The sequence below is a fragment of the Rhipicephalus sanguineus genome, chromosome 6 (assembly GCF_013339695.2).
Source record: "Rhipicephalus sanguineus isolate Rsan-2018 chromosome 6, BIME_Rsan_1.4, whole genome shotgun sequence".
Classification (NCBI taxonomy): Eukaryota; Metazoa; Arthropoda; class Arachnida; order Ixodida; family Ixodidae; genus Rhipicephalus; species Rhipicephalus sanguineus.
Genome location: NC_051181.1, coordinates 143,459,739 through 143,484,102, shown reverse-complemented (window position 1 = coordinate 143,484,102; position 24,364 = coordinate 143,459,739). Strand labels below are relative to the sequence as shown.

The 24,364-nt window shown below is 46.3% G+C and overlaps 1 protein-coding gene across 1 annotated transcript in view; it reads left to right on the top strand.

The window, feature by feature from the left end:
* The window catches only part of LOC119396606 (SEC14-like protein 2), a 37,117-nt gene extending 12,753 nt beyond the window's left edge, over nt 1-24,364 (top strand). The window contains exons 2-11 of the mRNA XM_037663890.1: nt 3,768-3,837; nt 4,528-4,571; nt 4,636-4,698; nt 5,786-5,879; nt 10,754-10,848; nt 12,508-12,586; nt 12,666-12,746; nt 15,135-15,221; nt 17,722-18,147; nt 24,018-24,364. Coding sequence (XP_037519818.1) covers nt 3,768-3,837; nt 4,528-4,571; nt 4,636-4,698; nt 5,786-5,879; nt 10,754-10,848; nt 12,508-12,586; nt 12,666-12,746; nt 15,135-15,221; nt 17,722-18,147; nt 24,018-24,112 — 1,134 coding nt within the window. The 3' untranslated portion in view covers nt 24,113-24,364. The remainder of the gene's footprint in view (nt 1-3,767; nt 3,838-4,527; nt 4,572-4,635; nt 4,699-5,785; nt 5,880-10,753; nt 10,849-12,507; nt 12,587-12,665; nt 12,747-15,134; nt 15,222-17,721; nt 18,148-24,017) is intronic.

Below are 24,364 nucleotides of genomic sequence, written 5' to 3'. Positions count from 1 at the left end.
TGTTTGTACTGTCTGATTGTTGCTCAACAAGGTGAGTGGGGTGGCGTCAGTACACATGGTCAGAAAGAAGAATGAGCACTAGCCCAAGTATAGTATATCATGTCGAACGAAACTGTTCTAACCGGCGTATGCGCTTGGGCGTCAGTGTTCGTTTTATATTCACCGCCGGCTACATCTCCTTGAGCGGTGAGAAAAAAAAGGGGGGCGTATCGAATTAAAGTTGAGCGTTATTTCAATTTCAATTTATTTTCGCCATCAGAATAATACATGATAGCCGAGGAGCTAGAAGTAAAACCTATCTTTTGATAGCTTGACAACTCTGTGGGCACACATAACGAAGGTATACTGTTATATAATCGACCTACTGCCAAATGTTGAACGGGCGCCAACCCCTACAGTTTAAGGAACAAGATTTCACCATCACATCGTGGCGTCAAAAGCGACCAAACGCCTGTTTTATAATACCGCGAGGCGACATTGGCCGTCCCACGTTCAGCTGCGTAAAATATAAAGGTACAGAACTGCCAGGTGCGTACCGTAACTATTGCGACATCCCTGATGTGCGCTGGAATTTGGCACGTCACGTTGGGATAACAACACTAAGTTAAGCAGCAGGTGGACAAGTGTGCAGGCAAGCAGGCAGGCACGCAGACGCAACTAATAAATTGTAAAAGAGTTAATTGGGTGAGTGCGCTATTGAAACTAAAACACTGCATCAGCGATAGCTAGCACAAAGCGCCACCATACTCGGTAATAATGATATCTGGGGTTTTAAGTGCCAAAATTACGATATCGTTATGAAGCGCGCCTTAGTGGAGGCCTCCGGAAATTTCGACCATTTGGTGTTCTTTAACTTGCCCTGACATCGAACAGTACACGGGCCTCTAGCATTTCGCCTCCATCAAAACGCGACTGCCGCGGCCGGGATCAAACCCGCGACCTTTGGGTCAGCTGCCGAGCACCGTAACCACTATGCCGCCGAGGCGGACAGCGGTAAGAGCTCCCGCTTGCGTGTGGCCGCTTTTGCACAAGCTTCATCGAATCTTTCAGATGCGCTCGCGGTGACAAGGCTGAAATGGCTACAGTCATTGGCTGCCCGAAGAAAGACAGCGCGCTGGAAGTTCCTTTTTTTTTACTTGCTTTTAAGATTGTATCCCACGCAGTATTTGCAACCGTCTGGTAAAGCGTCAACGAGAACCAACCATTTGAACGCTGTTTTGCCTTCTTGGATTCGCATTTTTTCCCGCAACTGGAAGAGACTTGATCCTCGTGTGTTTGTTCACTTTAATTCTGTAGACATACTTAAAGACAGATTAGAAGTCAAGATTAGAAATACTGTTTTGTAAAAGCTTTATGTTATTTTTTATCTTAACACAGCGCACACACACGAACACAGAAGAATGAGGAAACGACGACACAAGCGCTGTTTTTTTTTCTCTCCCCCCTTCTTGATGTGGAAAGCTTCGATGATTTCTCTGACTGTGCGATCTTGATGTCTGTATATGACGCTTGTGTCTTTGAGGACGGGATAGCAATTGTACTTACTACAATGGGCAGCCAAGTGGGCATGCTCATTTTTCTTTAGCGTCGTTCTGTGCTCTCTGAGCCTTATGTTAACGCATCTGCCCGTTTGACCGATGTAAGACGCGCCACAGGACAACGGTATTTTATACACAACATTCGTGGCACAAGAAACAAAGCACTTATCATCTACATGACTAATTCCATACCCTCCTTTCCCTTTGTTACCCTTGCCGTCACACCTTCTTTGCACCGCTGCGCACATGCTACTCGTCTTTAAGGGCGCTGAGAACACGACGTTCACTCCAAACCGCCTTCCTATTTTCTTTATACCGTGAGACATTTTGTGCACATACGGAATAAGTGCTAAATGCTTCTTATTCCTGCTATCATCCCCGTCTTTTTCAGGTTTCTTGTTTTGGAACTTTATCCATTTCAATAGCTTTGTTGCTGTCATTCTAAGGACCGAGTTAGGGTAATTTGCCACTTTCAATCTGTTTATCTGCTCTAAAAAACTTTCTGCTACTGCGTGATGACACGAGCGAGTTAGAGCGGCACGCAAAGACGTGAAGGCCACCCCATTTTTGATTAGTTTGGAATGCCCTGAACCATAGTCTAGTAACGGCTTCGCTGTCCTGGGCTTATACATACAGCATAAATGGTTGCGTTCAAACTTTAATTGCAGGTCCAGAAATTGTAACTTGTTTTGCTGCGGGTTCTCCATCGTGAACTTTAACCCATATCCACATTCTTGGAATGCTTTCAGGACACAACCGGCGTTTAGTGTAAAACCTGTTTAGTGTAAAGCGCTTGTGTCGTCGTTTCCTTATTCTTCTGTGTTCGTGTGTGTGCGCTGTGTTAAGATGAAGATTTACCAACTTGCCCAAATATCAACCTTACTCAAGTTATTTTTTACCCACCCTGTAACAGCCTAATAATAGTATCTGGGATTAAACGTCCCAAAACAACGATATGATTATGAGAGACGCCGCAGTGGAGGGCTCTGGAAATTTCCACCACCTGGGGTTCTTTAACGTGCACCGAAATCTAAGTACACGGGCCTTAAACATTTACACCTCCATCGAAAATGCAACCGCCGCTGCCGGGATTCGATCCCGCGACCTTCGGGAGAGCGGTCGAGCGCCATAACCACTAGGCCACCATGGTGGGGCCCCTGTAACAGCCTGAAAAGGCGAACAGCATTTTCAATAATCATAAAAACACGTCACATTGGTTGATGTGCGTGCCCACTGATGACGGCATGTGTTCATTGATATTTTCGTCTTCTTTTTCTTTCTTTTATTTTGATTGGGAATTCGAGATTTTGTGATAACCAACTCTGACGCAGCCTATCTCCATGTTTCAACATCTCTAATATAGAAAAGAAAAAGTGGTAAGGACTAAGGCCAAGCAGCGAAAGTAAACGGTGTATATTGCATTTAATGGTCAATCATGCATCCATATTGACACATCTCTGCGCGGGACATTACAGGAAAAGTAAGCCTAGTAAACAAAATAAATAAATAAATAAATAAATAAATGAATGAATGAATAAATAAATAAATAAATAAATAAATAAATAAATAAATACTCCTGGTTCAAAACATGCGAGAACGCCTGGTCACGTACAACGACATCACCAAGCACTACCAGTTAGGCAGGCGGATATTGCCACCACCTCATGCCAAGCTAAAACGACGCCAGGCAGTCGTCTGACGACAACTGCAGATACACACACCTTCCCCAGTCCGGTGCGATTGCGGCACATTTTCCCTGCCCAGTACCCGAATGCTACTTGTATATTATGTCAGGCAACTAGAGCGACGCTGTCACACATGTTATGGGAGTGCCCTGTCAGAGCAGCTAAGATGGCGGTAGCTCCGGAGGCTCTCGCGTCGAAGTGGGCAGCCGCTCTGCTCAGCTCCAACTTCAAGACACAAGAATGGGCAGTCCAGCGGGCCCGCGAGGTGGTGTTGAGGCAAGGCCTCGAAGTCCCCACATGGGAGACCTGAGCCCGGGTTATTAAACATCGCCGGACTTTCAATAAAGTTGTTTCCATCCACCCGGCAAGCCGATAATGAGGTTAATAAGTAGCGTTCACTTAGAATAATAAGTAGCTTTCACTTGAAGAAAGATCCGTTCTCTATCGCTATGTGCATGCCACTACCGAGAGGCCATGCAAGTGGAAGAGTAAAAATTTGAGATACGTTTGAGATACGCTGCTGATCTTGTCCTGCTTTACGCAGTTCCGCGAAGCGGTGGCGGATGTACGGAGACCAGAGCACACGGACGCCAACCTACTGCGATTTCTTCGAGGTGAGTGTGGTTGCGATCTCTATTTGAGCATCGAAGGGGCAAGCGGTGCAAGGCTTGTGCTGGGCGAACACACAGTGCCACCAGAATATCTAACCATAAGCGAATCCACAGTATACTGCCAACTTGATACAAGCATGCTCCCGATATTTTCAACTTGCAGTACGGCTGTAGTAGTGCTGACAACAGGCCAGGTGCCACCACGTGTCTTAACGAAGGGGTTTGGTGGAAGTTCAAACCCCCAAACCCATATTGGTCGTTCTCATGTAGTATACATGATTCGAATTTAAATAAAAAATAGAGGAACCCGATTCCCATCATTACTTCTTGGATTTCAGGCAGCCCAATTACTATCAGGTCAAGGCTAGAGAATCCAAACTCTTGTTAATACTGGCGTAGCCAGGGGGAAGGGGGGGTGAGGGAATGAAGGCTCTAGAAATTTTTCAGTTTTGCATGTGCACATGCGCACATACAAACGCACGCGCATACACACATAATGGACGGTTCGAAATATCCCACCCTACCCCTTCCCGCAAAAAGATTTCTGACTGCGCCCTTGCCTGCCACCTATGTACCCAACCCTCAAAGCCCCATTCCCATTCCCTTATTGCGAAGGACTTTACAGATGAGTGGCCAGCCTTTGCTAACGCAATAAAACGTAAACTTTGCTAACGGGTGTTTTTTTTTTTTCAGCACGCGAATTCGACCTGGACCGGGCAGAGCAAATGTATCGACAGGTGAGACGCGTTGGTGCCCTTGACGATTGTTGCGCAGCCTTGCTGAGCCTTGCTTCCCAAACAGCACCTGCAGTGGCGCCAGCAGAACCACGTGGATACCCTGCTCACGGACTACAAGGTGCCTAAGGTGAGTCATCCGGCTTTCGCACCTCTAGTGCTGTTTGTAGGCGCGTGTCCGTTTACAAAACTGTGCAGTTTAAAACACTTATTTTTCAGAATTTTTGAGGCAGCTCGTCAGTTTATAAATAACTGATTGAGCTCCTCTGAAGGGCTCCTTTGGTACAGCTCGCATTGTGATACTAAAGAAAGGGGTGGGGGTGAGGGTATTGTGACGTGGCACTTTCTGCAATGATCCTTAATACAGGGACCTACATATATGATGTATATGGGGGCCAGGTACACGATGATCCAACATATACGAGCAAATCACTTTTGCAGTGGGCGTGATAACCTTTAAGTATTACTGTACTTGCCATTTTGTATGTCTACTTGCGAGACAGTTGAGAGTGAGAGCCACCTCAATATTACGGCCATATGACGCAGTGGCTGAGTTCCTGATATTCCGTGAAGTCCTAAGACGACTTAGTATGTATTTATATAATTCTTTGCGTGCGGAGTGATCAAAAGTTGTCGTTCCAACAGAGCCCGCTAATGTTTTACACGCACAAGGTTTAGTCAATACTCATCAAAAATGACAGCCTCCTCAAATAAGCGTCGAACGATTTTCACTGCTTTGTGATGTATCATTCAGGGGCGTAGCCAGAAATTTTTTTCGGGGGGGGGGGATCAACCATACTTTACGTATGTTCGTGCGTGCGTTTGTATGTGTGCGTGTATATATACGCAAGCAAAACTGAAAAATTTCTGGGGGGGGGGGGGGTTCAACCCCCCCAACCCCCCCCTTGGCTACGCCCCTGGTATCATTGATGGCCACAGGCCTAAATATTTTGGCAAGCGTGAGGGTTCGTGCGGACCACCTTCGTCCGCTAATACTGAAGGCCGGCATTTTTGGTGCAAAGAGTAACAGTAATGAATGCAATGTGAGGGCACGTAAGATGTTAAAACAGGTCATATGGTGTTATGTTTATGTGATCATACATCTACTGTTACTGCGCAGTATTTTTCTGGCCTTCATATACAGCCGACGTGACCAGCAAAAAATTAAAAGAAAATAAAATAAAACTCATCACCTCGGCCGTTTCTTCACCCTACAGGTGATGCGCGATCACTTTCCGGGCGGCATCCTGGACTGCAGCTTGAAAGGACACCCCGTCTGGCTCATAAACATCGGCAGCGTGGACATTAAGGGTAAGTCACATCTGTAAGGAGCGGAGGATGAGATGTACACTGTTGTATGCGGGGTTGAATGAATTGATGGAATTTACAAGCGTCACCTTTGAAACGGGTTTGCTGTTAGTGTCAGCCAGCTTGACACTTCTTTACCTTTTTATGCCGTCTGCTCTCGTGTCTTAAACAAGGGAGAAATTCAATGGTACCTAGAGAGGTTAGTCTAGCCACATGGCTGACACATTAATCTAGCTGAAGAAAAAAGATGAACCTCTCATGCTAGCGTGTAATCGAATTGAAAGCGTTACCTAATTAAATTAATTCACGATGTGAGAATACTCAGCATACAGTTATCTTCTACTCGCTCCCCAAATGACATAGTTACTATTCGCGTAACTATTTCTCAAATAACTTTAGAATATTGAACACGCACTGCTAACTGCTCGCGATCAAGAACACCCATGACACTAATCTTTTTAACGTGGCGTTAGCAAGAAACATCATTTTGCATTATTTACGTGCGTCTGTAGCGGTGTGCTCACTCCGCATTGAATATGAATACGCTTAATCCCGAAATCATGTGGTTTACTAACCTTCCGCGACTATTATTTAAACAAGTCCGGGTAGAACCTTCACGCCCCTTTCGATTCACGAGTGAATGCGACTCGACTTGCAGCCTAGGAGAGCGAGTCGCTTGTCTGAACAAATATTTCGCGGAATATATTTATCCTTCAGACTTAGTCGATAGCATCCCGTCATTTCTGAAAAAAAAAGAAAAAAAAATAGGAGAGAGAGAGAGAGAGAGAGAAGAAACGCGCGAGTACCTCAAAGATGCAACGACGGAATACATCTACACGTAAGCGAGGCCACATAAGAAACCCCCATTGAGCAAAAGCATAAATGGTCCCGTTATGAGGGGGGTGCGGCGGGCGACAATTCTTGATAGTCGGGCGCCCCAGCGGAGCCAGTTTTATCGGAGGTAAACCCTCCGTTTCGATAACGTCTCGCGCGCCGGTCACGAGAGCGGTACGAAGCGAGATCTCACCACGTGCTGGCCCTGAGGACAAGGACGATACACACCTTGCGTCAGGTATGACGGAATCACAGGCGCTAAAGGACCGTGGTCGCTGGCCGTGAACACAGGACATGTTCCGCTCCCTCCCTCTCTCTCGTCTTCCTGGTTGAATATCCTGTCTCGATCTTTGCCAGACGTTTGTATACACGCTGCTTTCGAACCCTTTATCGTCGCTCGACCAGAACCGATTGTCATATTTCCGCCTGATCTTGGAAGCTAAACATCCTCTAGCCTCTGATCCTGCCCGTAAGAAAGGGAGAAGACAAAGCAGCGGTTTGCTAAAGTTCATGAAGCCATCAGCATAATTATATTTTGATGCGCTAGTACATAATAAATACACAAATGACAAAGAGGAACTAGAGAGGGGACAGACTGACAACTAACTGCCACTGAGAAGGGCACAATGCCTGCCTCGTTTTACGACAAGAGGGAGTAGGAGGAGAGACGTAAACAATTTACTCAAAACACAGATAAAAAACTCACAGGGATCCCTCATGCATTCGCCTAAGACGATTCGAAGGCGAAAGCCGTGTTTTCCTCCTCCTTCTCAGTCAATGTATTGATCCCCCCCGCCCCCGTCCGAAAGCTTTCGGCACCTAACGTGGTTTTGCACGGCCTCCGTGATCGGCCAACATTTGACCAAGCGACGGTGTCATGTGATGACCTCGGTGTATGACAGCATAGTGACGTCATCGCGTGGTGATTATTTTTATCATCACTCGTGTTAACGCCGACGCCGCCGACGGTCAACATTCGCGCTTGATGAGGCATCTAAGGCTTTCGCCTTAAATACAACGTAGGAACACGAGAAAAGTTTTCACACAGGAGGACGAGTAATGAGCTCAACTACGCTAATGTCAAACCTCGTTATTGGTGGTCTCATAGAGACACATGTTCTTGTCGCTGGTTTTAAGTCGAAAACTTGAAATTCATGGCAAATTTCGTCAAACATTCTATCATTACTGCTTAGTCAAAGGTCATATTTCAGGTAGGAACGATGAACTTTTACGTTTCTATATGCTGGTGCTTACATGAGCACAGAAAAAATGGCTTACGGTTCGAAAGGAAACCACTTCGCATGACTCCTCGCTGACACACAGGTGATTGACAAACGCGGCTCGGTTTTGTGGGAGGAGCTTGAATTTATTCCCAGGTTTCACCCGACTATAGCATGCTTGCTTATTTCTCCGCAATATTTTCCGCCATCTTTCTTTACGCCTTGCCTTTCTATTCCCGTATTGTAAGGTAGCAAGCATGAGACCAAGCTTTCGTTTGACCTCGCTACCTTTTCCATATTATTTATCTCTCTTACTTTTTCTTTCCGAGTCCACTTTTGCACTCAAGCTTAGCACTGCTCAGTGGTGTTGCTACAATTAGTCTCACGTTTGTGAAGGTTACGGGGGAGATAATTTGTAGCGTGGTCTGATCCTCTTAACCGCAAACATTTCGCCAGCAATCAGATGGACCTTCGCGCATTCGAGGCCGGCTCAGTTGCCCGCGAACCAAGGTCAGATGTGCAGAATGGGTTACGCTGGTACTTAACCGACCGATAAAATAGTCATTCACAGTTTAGATTGTTGATAGCAGTGAAAGAAAGATATGAGCGCCAATATTACACGAAATATTGCGGTACAATTATTACGGGCACACGATACTATGCTATGTTTTTTTTTTTTTAAGGTGACCTCCACGGTGTTTGCTCCATAACTGTCATAGAATTGCATGCTGCCATTTCGTCGAGAAAATTACGTGTGCGTGGTCATATCTAAACTAATACGGCGATCTGGGCGAGTTGGTGTCCCCGTCCCTTGTCTGTGCCGCGCTGCACGTTTACCCGAAGATGGTCATATCTAAAAACTAAAAAAAAGAAAAGCTTTGAGTCACGTTATGTCGCTGCAGGGTTGTTTGTAGCGTGCTTTAACTTGTGTAAGCACTGCTCAACAAGTTGAAATCTCATGTTTCGAGCTGTATGTAGACGTGGTGACGCATGTTTGTCCAGGGAAATCTCTGCTGAGTGACCGTAGAGTTTGTAAATGTAGTACTGGAACAGCGGCAGTATCATCATCATCATCAACCACAACAACAACATCGTTATAGCTAGTTTAGTTATAGCGTGACCGGTAAACAACTCGGCACAGCAACACTACCTAAATGCATGGGACTGATGGCGGCGGGACATAAAGTTTGCAAAATCGCAAAAGGCATGAACGTCACTGTGGCATGTATTAAAAGCAGCTGTACAAATCAGGCATCTTCAGGCATTTTCGTGAGAAATTGTCTCATACTGGGCAGAATGGTTCCGAAATGATCATTTGAAAAAGAGTGACAATTTAGTCATGGATATGTTAATTAATTAATTACTTAATTGAATCTGGAGGGAAACAGCGCGGCTGTAGCCAACGATCGAGTGATCTGTTCTTGCTTCGTTTCTGTTTCAGTTTGAACTCATTTTGTTAGCGTTATTTTGTAAAAGTATCTGAAAGAGAGTAGCTCTGGTAATGGGGCAGTTAATATTTCTACTTATTTTATTTAGTTTATGTTTCATCTAGTTTCGCGCAAGACCAAATTAACTCTGTGTTGACCTGAAGAGCTAGCTTTTTTGCATAACCTAGTTGTCTTGCAGGTGAGCATATACTTTGACAGCGCATGCAGAGTAAGGTAAAAGGAGAGGACATTAAAACAGAGAAAATGTAATGCTGCCTCTCACATCTCACATTCGTCACACGTAGTATGAACCTTAAAGTAATTAGTGGAAAACTTAGATACACAAATTTGATTATGCGATTGATTATACACTCGTTTATAGAAAAAGCGGTTGTCGATTTACAGTACATGTTCTGCACCATGGAAAAGCGGTAAGCCGTACGAAAAAAAAAAAAAAATCGATATATGTGAAAAGGACACACACACGCACACGACACGCGCACAAGCGCGAGATTTATAATAACATTCCACGAGCCACCTTTATTACCATCGCTTGTTTCGTGCTTAATTTTAGTTTCTTTTGATGCTTTTTTTTTCGTTAAAGGGACACTAAAGAGAAACAGTGAATTGGTTTAGATTGATAAAGTGTGCTCGGAGAACTCTCGTGTAGTTTATTTCACCACCATAGGTTTATTATTAGCGGAGAAAACCAACTTAAAAGATTCATTTTTAAATTTCGCGCCGAACTTTGTAATTCGTGACGTAAAACATTTCAAAGATCATTTAACGTATTTTGGCGCCACTGGCTCGACGAAATTTCCACAAACTCGTTTTATCAAGTCTCTGGCCCCCTCAGAGGACAATGTACTTCGATTTAACCGATTAGGAACTACGTAGGCCCAAGCAGGCGCCGTCAAAAATATGTGACGTCACGGCAAATGGTGCGGGAATTCCAAGGTGGCGTCGCCACCTGTATTTTCTTTTTGCGCGTTTTCTCGCTTATTAAGCATCTTCTCGCGGAAAGCGTGGTGTTTTTGGTATCGTGGAAGACCACTTTACTAATGTGAGAAAAATCGTTTTGCTCTTTAGTGTCCCTTTAAAAGAGAGTAACGCATCCAATTTCGAAAACTACTCAGATGAGGCGATGAGAACAGAAAGATTGCGGGTATACAGTGCACCTAATTTACACAAAGCATATATTGTTGTTGGTGATATTAACATAACATTGCCCTACAGATGTCTCTGACACGCGTCAGCTCATTACTCTGATGATGACGACACCAGCGTGCTGATATGTGTGATTTAGGAGATAACCTAAAGATACACGACGTCAACGAAGTGGTCAGAACGCTATACTGCGAGCTTGACGGTCACACCTTCGCGATTGTCCTTGCAGGTTTTCTACAGGTGCTGCCCCAGGCGGACATTTACCGCCACTGCATGTACCTGCTCGAACTGCAGGAAAAAATCAAGAAGGACACCTCGCGCAAGGTGAGCATAGGCGAGCGCAAAGGGGGGAAGGGGGAAGCCCTCCCCCCCGCCTCCCCCGCCTCCCCCGCCCCTAATAATCTGAGGGGGATGCCAGGTCAGCCCTATCTCCTTACCCAGACTGATCTGCCCCGTCATTGTTCAGTGTGTGCAGGGTTATGGAAATGCAGGTTTTTGACGATAGTGGCGGTCGAGGATTCCCGATGTAGCATTCGTAGAACAGGTTACTCCTCACCTTTAATCCCGGAAAGCAGGGGAACGAAGACAGACCGTGGTGAGCACCACGCCATTGCCTCATTTTCATTTTTGCATGCATTGCAAAGCTTGCTTTTTCTTTCGGATTCGTTCAATGGGAAGGGGGAGGGGGGTTCGATGGAAATTTGCCCCCTCCCCCCCCTTTCGCTCCCCAAGAACCTTGAGCACGCCTGTGAAGTTGAGGCATACGTGCCAATTTAGATACCACATGTTGATGCAACCATCGTGATAACCATCATGACCCTGTATGGCTGCCTTATGGCCAACTGTATCGTGAATGAATGAATGAATGAATGAATAAATAAATAAAAATTACACCATTTCTCGCTAAAGTGGACCATGAGGCGATGCGAAGCCGGAGTACTTGCAAGATCGCGTTCCGTTGGCGTTCGTTGGGCATGCTACCGACCTCGCGTCGTGGAACGCGAAGAGGAACGCTACGCGCGTCTTGTCTTCCCTCTAGCCTGGCCGTTAATTCTCACAGGGCGAGCGGGGAACGCGGTCGACAGGCGTGCGAGAGGGGGGCAGCGAAGGAGAGGAGAGAGAGGGGGAGGGGACGCGCATGCGCTGGTGCTCATCGCGGCGTTGCGCAGGAGAGAATTTCGGCATGTCTAGCCCGCGTTTCAGAGCAAGAGTGGAAAGGGGGAAGGGAGAGGGGAAGTGGAGAGGGGTAAAGTGGAGAGGGTATGCGCATGCGCAGTAAGGGTGGTCACGCCGCACACCACCACCTCATTGAACTCCGCCATAAGATACTTCGCATCTAATAAATAAATAACGGTTGCAGGCTGTAGAAAGAGCACATATTCCGAACATGTTTCTTAGTCATGAGCATCTACGTACCTTACCAGAATCCGCGCAGTTTCACCTAAGTGTCGGTAATGTAAACGAGCTGTTGAGCGCACTACAAGTCTACACTTTGACATATAGATGAAAGGAACGCTTTTAACAAGCTGGTGCTCATACCCGTATGCAGCGCACACAATATTCGTATCAGCACTCTTTGCTCGCAGGAATGCTCCGTTTGAAGTCTGCAGTAGTCGTAAACGTCACAATAAGGGTCCACAGTTTACGAGCGTTGATGTGTTCAAAACATACAAATGAAAGCGTTTCTGGGAAACAGACGTTTCGGCTTCATAAAGTGACTGCTTCATAAAGTGACTGAAAGTTGAACTTAGAATTAACTAACAGGAACTCATCATGGAAGAAGGCAAGGCGTGTAAACGCTGGACACAAGAGAAGGGAATCAGACGACACAAACGCCATCTGGTTCTCGCTTTTCTTCTTGCGTTCGTGTCTGCAAGGCTTACCTCTTTTGCACAACGCTTCATGCAGACCGTGCAGATATGCATATCGGCTGAGCACACTCATTATCACTGCCCCTTTTAAGCCTTCTTCTCCCCATTGCAGTTGGGACGGGAGGTCGAGACCCAGTACGTGATCATGGACTACGACGGCTTTTCAGTGCGCCAGCTATACTCCTGGCAAGGTGTGTGCTGTTAGCAATGTTTCATCCGTCGGACTGTCGGGTCGTTTTGCTAACCGCTCTTGCTCTTCATTGTTCGTAGTGCTCAACCTTCTGACCGATTTGCTCAAGATGTACGAGACAAACTTTCCGGAGTCCCTTGAAAAGGCATTCGTCATCAATGGTAAGCGCATTATACGTGAATTATAAAACAGACGTTCAAGACACAGGCCCTAACTGCCTGCAATAATGTCTAGCCACTCTGAAAATAAACAAGGAACAGGAAAAAGGAAGCGCGCGCCGGAAATCGTAGACCTTCAGTTAGAAGAACGGAGATCGCGAAAAAAAAAACTGTCACACTGTCACTTTTCTCGTTAAAAACGTTGCTGTAGCTAGTGCTGGTAAGAGAACCAAGGACATTCAAACAACTCGACTATATCATTACACAAACCATGGATAGGTGTAAATGATGTCAGCCTGGTGACCTTTGCTCAGCGCGTGAAATACACGAGGTCAAAATATAGAAAAAAAAGAAAGTTAATGAAAGGAATCGTGGTGGTCTGTGAACCGCATTTTTCATATGTATTTTTCATAGGTATTGCGAATAGTCCTGGCTATTCAAATGCAGCTTCGCTTTGCTCTCGAGGCATAGAATGCGAACTACCCTCTCACGCGACTTTTTGATCACGTGACGTGTCAGGTGACGCTAGAGCGTCGACTAACTGTGCTCGAAGGCTTTGCTTCAAAGTCTTGTTCCGACCGCAACACTTCTTCAGGTCCTAAAGGGGCATCCCTGGTTCATTTGCTGTCTCATCGGTACGGTTACAACAGGGCTTAAATATAATTGCGCTGAACGGGCCACTTGGTCTTTAGTGCATCGCCCAAACGAAGCGAAATTTTGGTACACTTTGACCTGCGTTTACAGAGTCGACTTTTCTATAGTATGGATACAAAAAGAATAAGTGAAGGAGGTTTTGGCGACCCAGAAGATAACTTAGTGCTTGTACAAACGTGAAGTGAACCGATACCTATAATAATACCTTTTATCATAATGCAACCACTGGCGCAACCAAACGAGTATACCTGCGTACGCGGAGGATGATATTACGTCTGCATTGCGGTAACGGACCGCTTCATCGGTCAGACTCTTCATGAAATTGATATTGTGATGTACATACAATTGCATTTGTATAGTGAGGCTACGTGGACGTGCAGTGCTCTGCTGAACGCGTCACTTTAAAAACCGTTGCGAGCCGAGTGAATATTTTCTGAGATGAAAGCTCTTGAACTGTGGCCATATCTTTCGCTAGTGCGCGAATGCATTCCTACACGCTACCACAGTTTCCGAAGACTACAGGCCTTAGTGACTAATCGCAGTCCTCATCTGCATCGTTCGATGTGAGCGCAGTGTTGGCTCTCTCCCATCTTTCAATCACTCTTTCTCACAACCCCAGGGTTGAGTGGCAAGCCAGATGCTCACGACATGTTAACTACGTTAGTAAGTATCAGCAACGCGTTTTGCGGTCGTGCTGCGTCTTCAGTTTCCTGACCAAAGCTGCGCGCTTGTGAAGCCTGAGAACATAACGACCTCTATATACCTTTCCTTCATGTTTTCCTTTAACTACCTCCCCCCTCTTTCTCTCTCTCTGCTAGGGCACGCTATTAGACGGTACGTCCAGAGATAAACCTTATTTTGATTGGGTCCAATTGCACATTTCACCTCCGTTTTGCTCTGTTTCACCGCGCAGCCCACTCGTTGCACTCAATTCGCATCCCCTGCTATTGAGAGATAGGCATCCTTACAGAGCTAGGTCGCCTAGTGGCTAAGCTCACCGACCTTCAAACGAAGAGTATGATGGGTATCGCAAGATTAAAGCCGCGGGAGCTGTACGAAGGGCACTTCGAACACTGGGTCAAGGACACCGAAGATAAAAAGCCTTCAATATTGGCAAAAAAATTGCATAACATTCGCAACCTCATTTCGAAGGTTTCGAAGGTTTCGAATAGGAAGGAGATCGCCAGGTTGTTAGTTTTGCATGTGAGCTCTTGTCACGTTTGTACAAACGTGAGATGTAAAAAGTGAACTGTACTTTTGAGTGTCGACAAATGAAAACAAGGTCTACTCTTTTTTGAGAAGCTTGGTTCACAATGACAAAATATATTTCGTGTATACTTGCCTGAAGGAAAATAATTTCTCTTACCCCCTTGACGACCCCTTATTATTTCTTCAATCACACCAATTTTCGAAACTCCCGCCTAAAATTTTAGACATCTCCGGATCAATTTTATTCCTTCCTGCATTAGTGTACCTTCCGGATCAAGTTATTTGACCGATGTACCACAAATGATCGAAAAGGTAAAGCTAATCTTCATCCATGTTATCGTGTTGTTCTACTAATTTTTTAATAGTTTTTTTTTTTGCGCACAGGTGGCGCGACAGTAGGCAGACCGCTCACATTGTTTCCTCAATGTGAAACAAACGACCTGCGCAGGGTCTTACAATTCATGTTGCTGAAAAGCTTGCGATGGCTGCTGGCCTAACCACGTGATTTACGCATACATCTCGCCGCAGTGCCCAGTTTCTTCCCGATACTGTGGAAAATCATGCGGCCACTTTTGACGCAGAGGACGGTGGACAAGGTTGGCATCTACGGCAAAGGTAAAAGAAAAAAAAGTCTTTGAAAAGTTTGATTTTTTTTAATAGCTTCTTGCACTTATGTTTTTGCTATCTAACACGTTTCGGAAATGTCCAGTCTAGTGAAAAGGACGGTGTGCCGAATCCATCATACACAAGGTGCATCATAGCGATCATACACTAGTGCACGTGGGTGCACTAGGTTCACTAGGCGCCTTAGCATTTGCACGTGAGAGAAATGCTAGGGGTCCGCCCCATTTTGTGTAATGAACTTAGAGGAAAAACAACGCACTTTTTAAGCAGAAAAAAAAGAAGAAAGTCTATTTGTTCGCTGGCTTGTACAAAAGCGATGTGGATGAAACGCTTATTATCGCGATGCATTTTATAAATGGGATGTGAGCTGATATTTAAGAAAGAGTCCTTAGGTCAGAAAAAAAAAGAAGAAACTTCGTGAGCGAAACTTTGGAAATCAATATCTAGTGGTGCAAAGTAGAATGCACAAACTAACATCTAAAACTGTAATCAAGACGAAATAAGCACTAGAAAATTATTAGTTAAAAAAAGGGCGTATATTGTGTCAAGCCTACTGCATCTATTCGCATAAAACAAGCGTTGGTTTGTGTTTGCTAGCTATTGGCTAATGCTGGCTATCCGCTCTCACTATGATTTAAAAAAATAACTAAGTGCGTTCTACTATGTCTTACACATACATACATACATACATACATACATACATACATACATACATACATACATACATACATACATACATACATACATACATACATACATACATACATACATACATACATACATACATACACACACACACAGATCGAAGCAACATTGAAGCAACATTGCAGGTTTCAGAAAAAATTGCGGTGATGAAGCCTTTCTAAACGTGTGCGTGGTTTTAAATCAAATTTTATTGCAAGGCAGCCAGTAGCCAAAAGTAGCATCGTCGCGGCGTCTGCTGAAATATATCGTATTTTTCAACCTATAAGCCACACAAAATTTACAGAAATTTCGAAGCTAAAGTCGAGATGCAAGTTACACGCGAATTTTGCTGCACGAGTTGGCTTCACAGCATAACCTTGCGGTCATGCGAATAAGGTGACTTCACGACAATGCGCGGAGATATAAAAAAAAATCTACTTTTGCGCGGTTCTTCTCTGGGGATCTGAGTTATTTGTAGGAGCGGCTTATACGAGAGAAAACCTTGTAGCCACAGTTACCTCCTTGTGTAAAAGAGGTAAACTTGAGGCCCATGAAGACCACTGTTAATGAACCTATCGTGATCAATACTTCCGCGGGTCTTTCTGGGTTAATATGCTGGCATTCCATTCCAATACAATCTGTTTCAGAAGTTTCCTGGAGTTTTCTAGCAGCAGACGCGCACCTCTTGCGGCATGTTAAAGCCCCCTGATCGACGCGCCTCAGACCGAGTTTCAAGTAGTCGGCGGAATATTTCATGGAGCAGCATTAGATATAACGCCAATGTCGTGGTCATCACGTGGGGTTGTTTGTTCCTTTCTCTTGTGCAAAAACAACAATATTAATAGCGGTGACCTCGGATGCCATGCGTTGGCATCCGAGGCTATCGGTGCGGCATAGGAAGTCCGCCGCTCGACTGGCAGTCTCGAAGGCCGCAACTGACGACGCTTAGCTATAGGTCACTATCGTCAGAGGGCAGCACTCCGCAACGCAACAGCTCTGTGAATTTAGTTTTACCACTGTGGCGCTGGTAAAAGAGGGGGAGGCGGGGGAGCATATATGAAACGTCCGTGCAACGAGCTTTTGTGCGCCCTGGCTTGTTCGAATAACCCTCTTGAACGCAAGAGTTCTCTTTTGTTATTGTTGTGGTAAGGAATTCACACGTGCCTAGTATTCGCAAGGATACCGCGGTAATTGTCGGAAGCCAAGGACGGATGTAAATGCAGCAGAAACAACTCTAAGTCTCTAACCTTCGACATTCCTAAGACAGTTTCGTTTCCTATGAGGCGTGTTTTGCGTTCGATGCCCCTCGACGAAACGTACTGACAATCAATCAATCAATCAATCAATCAATCAATCAATCAATCAATCAATCAATCAATCAATCAATCAATCAATCAATCAATCAATCAATCAATCAATCAATCAATCAATCAATCAGGTCGTAATGTCAGGTGTCACGTCACACTGACGCATTGTTGGATCATTTACGTTGCGTAAATGATGTAACACAATGTTCACGCGTAAATGTTGGGTCGTTTAAGCATGATCAATTACACGCGGGCATATGTTCTGCAGTTTAGCTAATTGGAGCTGCCGAAGGTTATGGCCTGAGGGGTCGAAGGGCGTGTGCATCCCCGGGATACCTCTTTGACACTCTATTTATTTATTTATTTATTTGAGAAGGGAGCGCAGGATAGAGATTCTTCATGTGTAAGCGCGACAGCTACGTCCGATGTAACGGTTCATTACCTATACAGAGCACTTTTTGACGATCCTGCTCTGATACCTATCACATCCGCTATTGCAGAAGGTTGGAAAGCCGCCATAGCCGAGTGCATGGATTTGTCCAAGCTACCGGCCCAGTGGGGAGGCACCCTGAAGGGACCGGACGGCGACCCACGCTGCCCGCATCTGGTGTGTCCCGGCGGCGAGGTGCCGGACGAGTACCGCGACGAGCTCGCCTCTAAGAAGCTCTACGGCCGCGAAGGCGTGCAGCACTTCACCGTGGAGCGGCGCGGTCGCTTCGAGATGCCCGTGACCGTGGACCAGCCCGACAGCCGGATCCGATGGACCTTCCAGACGGCCAAGGGAGACCTCGGCTTTGGAGTCCGCTACCAGCCTCCATCCGGTGGTGGAGGAGGCGTGGAAGAGCAGTTGCTCGAGGTACACCGGGTGCCCTCGTGCAGCCTGGTGCCAGAGCATGGATCACACGTCTGTACGAAGCGCGGAACGTGTAAGTTGCTACATTATGAGCGACGGCATATCTTAGCGTACAACATGCTTACCGCAAGGTGTCCAGGTGTTGGAATGGACTGTTTTTCTCACTCACAGACTTCACAGACTTGGGCTTCGTAAAATTCGTTGCTGGTCTAGTTGATTCATAACCTTAAATACTGGATAGTGCGGATTCAACACAGGACAGAGAGAGAACACCGATGTACAGGACAAGCGCTACTCGAGTTGCGAGTAGCGCTTGTGCTGTGCATCGGTGTTCTCTCTCTGTCTTGTGTTGAATCCGCGGCCGCGCTATCCAGTAAATTTAAGATCTTGGGCTTCGTAGTGCTGGGCATGTAAGGGGAATAACGCGACAGTGTTCAGCGTCTGATCGCGGCATGGAACGGAAAGTGTACTCACGAGCAGTGCCCACTTGTATTTCGTCCTTGATATTAACTCGGCGTAAGCCCTGTATCGCGGAAAAATGCGCGCGGAATTTTCGCTACGGCTTACAGTGACCACGACATTTAGCTGCTTCAGTAGCATAGGTAGATGTTTAGATTATCGGCCACAGTGGTCAAGCTCTGATGAGAACAGAACGTGAAAAACCCATTGATAACATTGATAACAGTCCTGATGATCAGCCTTTGATAACACTGATAAATATTACGCAGTGGTGAACATTGATAAGGAGTCACGTAGGACAGCGTCTCTCATTGTTTCAGTGTTTCGCGGATGCTGTTTCACTCACTCACTCACTCACTCACTCACTCACTCACTCACTCACTCACTCACTCACTCACTCACTCACTCACTCACTCACTCACTCACTCACTCACTCACTCACTCACTCACTCACTCACTCACTCACTCACTCACTCACTCACTCACAACGTTAATTAATTAATTAGGTGACGAAAGTAAACTAACTTACTGAGCCGGACTAGGCTTCCGATAGTACGATCTCAACAGCGCAATGCACAGGGCATACACACGACAGCACTGTCTCTCCCTCTCTATTGTTCTGTTTAATGTTACGCCTAGCGCTGCTTTCGCCGTTCGTCTAGGTCCTTGGCTTTGAATTTGAGGCTGCTAGTACGATAGCCAATGGTGCCGTATAATCGCAACAAATGAGTGCGCGATTATCTGCAACGTTTTCCCCAAAGAGACGCGGACCTTTTTATACAGTAGGCGACGCTCCAACAAGTTTTGAGTAACACAGCAAGGTTCGGCATCAACGAGGCAACGGCGGCCCCAGTAGACAGCAGAACGCGCTTATAACGGAAACATCCATCTAATCTGGCCCTCAGAGACACACATAGTTCTCTGGTATACACGTGAATCCTTCTTCATCGAATGCAACACGCATTCGCACGCAGTGGCGTAGCCAGGGGCAGGGAGGGGCACACCGGGCCCGTGCACCTCCCCCCCCCCCTCCGAAATTTTTTCCCCATGGGATACAGAGCCCCAGGCCCAATGTCGGATCAAGGAAGTGATTCCCCACCCCCACCCCCCACCCCGAAATAGATTTCTGCCTACGCCACTGTTCACATGGCATCATGACATGCATATTCATGGCATGCGTATTCTATGGACGAGCACCAACAAATGGCTTGGACGTCGACGTTCCGAAAGCGCAGATGTTGAATAACATCGGTGATCGGCTGCTGTATTTGCTCTAAGACGGGATAGAGGCATGCATTGCTCAAAACACGAGAAAGAGAATGAGATAAGCATTGAGCTCTGAAGCCTCCTCTTGTGTATTGTGTTGCGGATACAAAACGACGGCAAATAAAAACTTCCGCTCGCCGTCCAACCGAGTGTCCAAGGCGTAAACATTCCCTTGGGCGCCAAGAATATGAAAACGGAACTTAAAAGCATTATCGCAGAGCTACACCTGGCATCTTGGTCGGGCTGGTACCCCCCCCCCCCACCAAAAAAAAAAACAGACATAAGAAACAAAAAAGAACAAACAAAACAAAGTCACACAATCCTTTCTGCATTTGCCTAAGACGATTCGAAGGAGAAAGCCACCTTCTCTTTTCAGTCGACTGTAATTATCGTACTCCTCCCCCCCCCCTCAGAAGCTTTTGCACCTAACGTGGTCTTGGAATGCTTCCGGGATTAGAGGCACTGCAGGCTTTCTGCGCCTCAAGTGGTTTTGCAGTGCCTCCGGGATCCGCTCACCTTTGACCAAGCGACGATGTCACGCGGTGACGTCACGTGACGTCATGATGCCGTCACATATTTTGGCGACCTGTGAGGTCATCACGTGATTATGGTCTTTTGCATCACCCGTGTTGATGCCAACGCCGCCGACGATCACTTTTTTGCGTTTTATGAGGCATCTAAGGCTTTCGCCTTAATATTTCATTGCTGCTTTCTACGCACGACCGCTACCGCAAACAGTTATTGCGGACGCTCAATAAAGTCTACAGTACGCGAATCGTCGAGTCTTACTATTGGTACCTGTGTACCCGCTTCTCTCTTGAGATGGACTTGAATTCGGCCTGGTTGCTATTTACCGCATGACCTGTTTATCGCCATTGAAAGACAAGGGCAAAGAAAGAAAGCGCGAAGGACGAAACCACGCTCCCTGCGCAGTCGTCGTTCGCATTTTCTTTCTTTGTCTCGGCCTTTGTTTAGCGGTAATCACGTCGTCTCTGCTTTATTTACTCGTACACACAATGAGGAGTGTGTATACGCGACAAACGAGAAAAAACAAGGCAGGGGTTAGCGCTCCCGCGTCATCTGTTTCTTTCGCATTACTCATTCTGAGTTGCGCTGACGTCACAGATACGTCATTCTATACAAAATGGGCTAAACAACTACCCATTCAGTCGAGTGATAACTAACGCACCTGAATGCCGTTGCAGGCTTGAAAAGAAGGTCCTAAATATAGCTGGTGTTCAGAAGAAGGCGAACTCGTCATCGTCAGCTCCTTAGGGCAATCCGCCATAGTGACTCAGCACATAAAATATCGTGCTATTAGGCTCGAGAGCGCGGGTTTGATTCCCGGTCACGGCGGCCGCATTTCGATGTGGACTAAATGAAAAGAACACCCGCGTGCTTATATTGGGTGCACATTGAAGAAACCCAAGTAGTGTAAGATGATTAGGAGTCCCCCACTATAGGGCGTGTCTCAGCCATATCGTGGTTTGGCACGTAGGACTAAAGGAATTGTTATTATTATCAGCTTTTCAGGCAGCATAACGCGTTCCTCTTCCTCTTACACGAACGGTATATACAGAGAGTGCACGCACGTGCAAATTCAACTTCCGAGCAGTTCATCCGCACCTGTTTTCGTTCAAGCGAAACACGTCACTATCAATTTCGAAATCTTCCGCTGGAGGCACCCCTTCGTGTCACACTTAATCTGTGCTGATTCGCTCTGAGGCGTGCAGCCACTCAAACGGCAAATTTTCTGCTACTCGAAACATATATCTGCAACGTTAATCGTTAGCTTTGTGTCGCGGTCGACATGAATAATTATTATTTGGAGATTGCGAACACGATAGGCTGCTTGGTTGAGAAGGGACGTCGCGTCCTTTTCCAGTGGTTGTGAAGTCGCTGTGACATTATAGGTGATACACGTGACGATGAAGAGGCTCTATAAGCAGAGTTACGTAACGCGTAATAAGTAATCGATTACGTGTAATCAATTACATTTTCTAGAACTTTGTAATGTAATCGATTACTTTTTCGAAACTGTAACGTTCCGGGTAATTCAATTGTATTTTCTCATAACTGATTACCGTATTCAATTACTTTTTTTTCCAAACTCAAGTTGCAACCAGTCTTCTACGGCACAGTTCTCGTCCCTCAAATATGCGACCGCTCTGTAAGTCCTCACAGGCGGGAAAGTGGGGGGGGGGTCCCTACAGAGCCTATTTTCCCACCTTTTCCTTGGCCTTACCCGTAACGCCTTACCCCAGCGCCAGTAACAGCGAATCGCGACGCTTCATAGAGGACACGGACACCTATCATCGAAGCACGGCGCTGTTCAGTGTAGCAGCTGACCTCTTAACGACGAAACGTGGAAGAATCAGCGACGGCAACTTTGATAAATAACTTCTTTTGAAAGTTAACAACGTGTAAAACTATATGACAGAAGCCACAGTATAAGCCTCCCAGCCTTCACGCAAGCCTCCAGCCTTCCGTCTACCGTGCAAGCCACAGTAGTTCGTTGTAGTTTAAGTAAACTTGTATTATTGTGTTACGGCAATAAAATTTTGAAGGAAAGTAACGCACAAGTAATCTATTACATTTCTGTAATTGCTCAGTTACTTTTCTGAGGCAGTAATCGACAACTGTAATCAATTACATTTTAAGGGAAGTAATTGTAATCGTAATCGGTTACTTATTTTCTGTAACGTGTACAAGCATGTCTATTAGCCTACGTGGAAGCCTCGTGTTTATAGACTCCCTCTTTCAAGGACGGATTATGCGCAAACAGGCCTGGCACATTTACATGCCGGCGCACGCTATCTGATTGGGAAAGCACTCTTTTCATACACCGCGTTCCCCGTACCGTAACTTAAGTCTTAAGTAGTTAATACATCCACGACTGCCCCGACGAGAAGTGATCCTTCTGTACAGGCTATAAGCGGCGCTCACGTAATATCTATGCCTCACTCCCAGAAACCGCCGACATCGCAACACGTGATCTCTGCCGAGAAGATGAAAAGGTCGGCCATATAATATGTTAGAGTCAGCAGTGACGTGTACACGGACGCTGATTTACTGCTGCGCCCATCACGTTCGATGGCCGAATTCGGTTGGAGGAGATAATACACCACTGACGTTACTACACATCCTAGATCGGAATGCAAGTTAAAGCACCGTTTCGCCGATGTGGCCTGTGGAGACTTGGTGATCGGCCTTTTACCGAAGGAAAGATCTTGGGTGCCTGGCCTCGCTGCTCATCAGTCCAGAAAGCCACACGAGCCATCCTGCAGTTCTTGGAGACAACTGAATTGAGTGACCAACTGTAGAAACGCTGCACTGTGAATGCGCTGTGAAACTTGCGCACTTATGATTTTCTCTTTCTACCTCTTTCTCTCCCTCTTTTACTTCCTAATTTCTCTCCCAATGTGTAGGGTAGCAAACAAGACGCAGTCTAGTTAACCTCTCTGCCTTTCCTGAACACACCAGCGTGACACCTTACGTGCCAAGCTGCCGCCTGGTTGTGGCGGTGAGGGAGATTGGGAAGGTGGTTCCCTGTAGTTAGCTGTTCTTCGAGTGAAGAATTTCAAGCAAACGGATGGTCACTTATTGAATTGATTGTATATACTATGATCGGGATGATGCGCAATATTGTAAAACACTGTTGATTTCTTTTAGATGCGAAGCAGCTTTTGTTCGGGGCAGTGTCCGTCCTTCCCCCACGCGTCCGCTCCCCACTGCGCATGCGCCAACTCTCCCCCCTCTCCTTGTGTGAGCGCGAGGAGGTGGGAGGAGGTGGGGTGGATGAGGTGGCGTGAGCGCTGCCTCCGCTTCGTTTCTCTCCTCCTGTTGCTCTCTCTCCGCCACAGCTGTGCGCTCGTATATAATGCGGCGCGCGCTCGCTCCCGTTGCACTCTCCTTCGCAACGGCGCTATGGACGCTCGCGAAGCTGAACGTAAACGACAACGCCGGCAAGAGAATCTCGAAGCTGCGAGGCAACGCGAAGCCGAAGCGCAACGGAAACATTGAGCTGGGGGGGGGGGGGGGGGGTGGTAACATAAGCGGTGCACAACATATACACAACTCCACACACAAATCAAACATACAAATGGAACAGCAATGGAAACACAAGTGAACACCCAGCGCTGCTTCGCATCCCCACATGGTTCCCTTTAGTGGGAAATGGTGTAATTTTTTTCTTTGGCCTGTTCTTCTTCTTCGCAGACGTGCTGCAGTTCGACAATTCCTTCAGCTGGATGAGTAGCAAGGACGTGGCGTACGAGATCCAGGTTGTGCCGCCACCGCCACCTGCCAGTTGATGTGCGCACTGACGTGGATGTCAAAAAATAACGCACGCCCAGAGCTGAACTTTGTACAGATATTGCTGGAAGGCATCGACTCGCTCATATACCTTTCAGCCACTGGAAGTACATCCACAAAGCGTAAACGACCTTTTCTTGATTTACCCACGAATTTTATCCCGACCGCACGTCTTACCTCATCAAGTGCGCTGGCATAAGAAATGTTAATGGGGAAGAAAGTGAACAAAGTTTGTATATGCTCACACAATG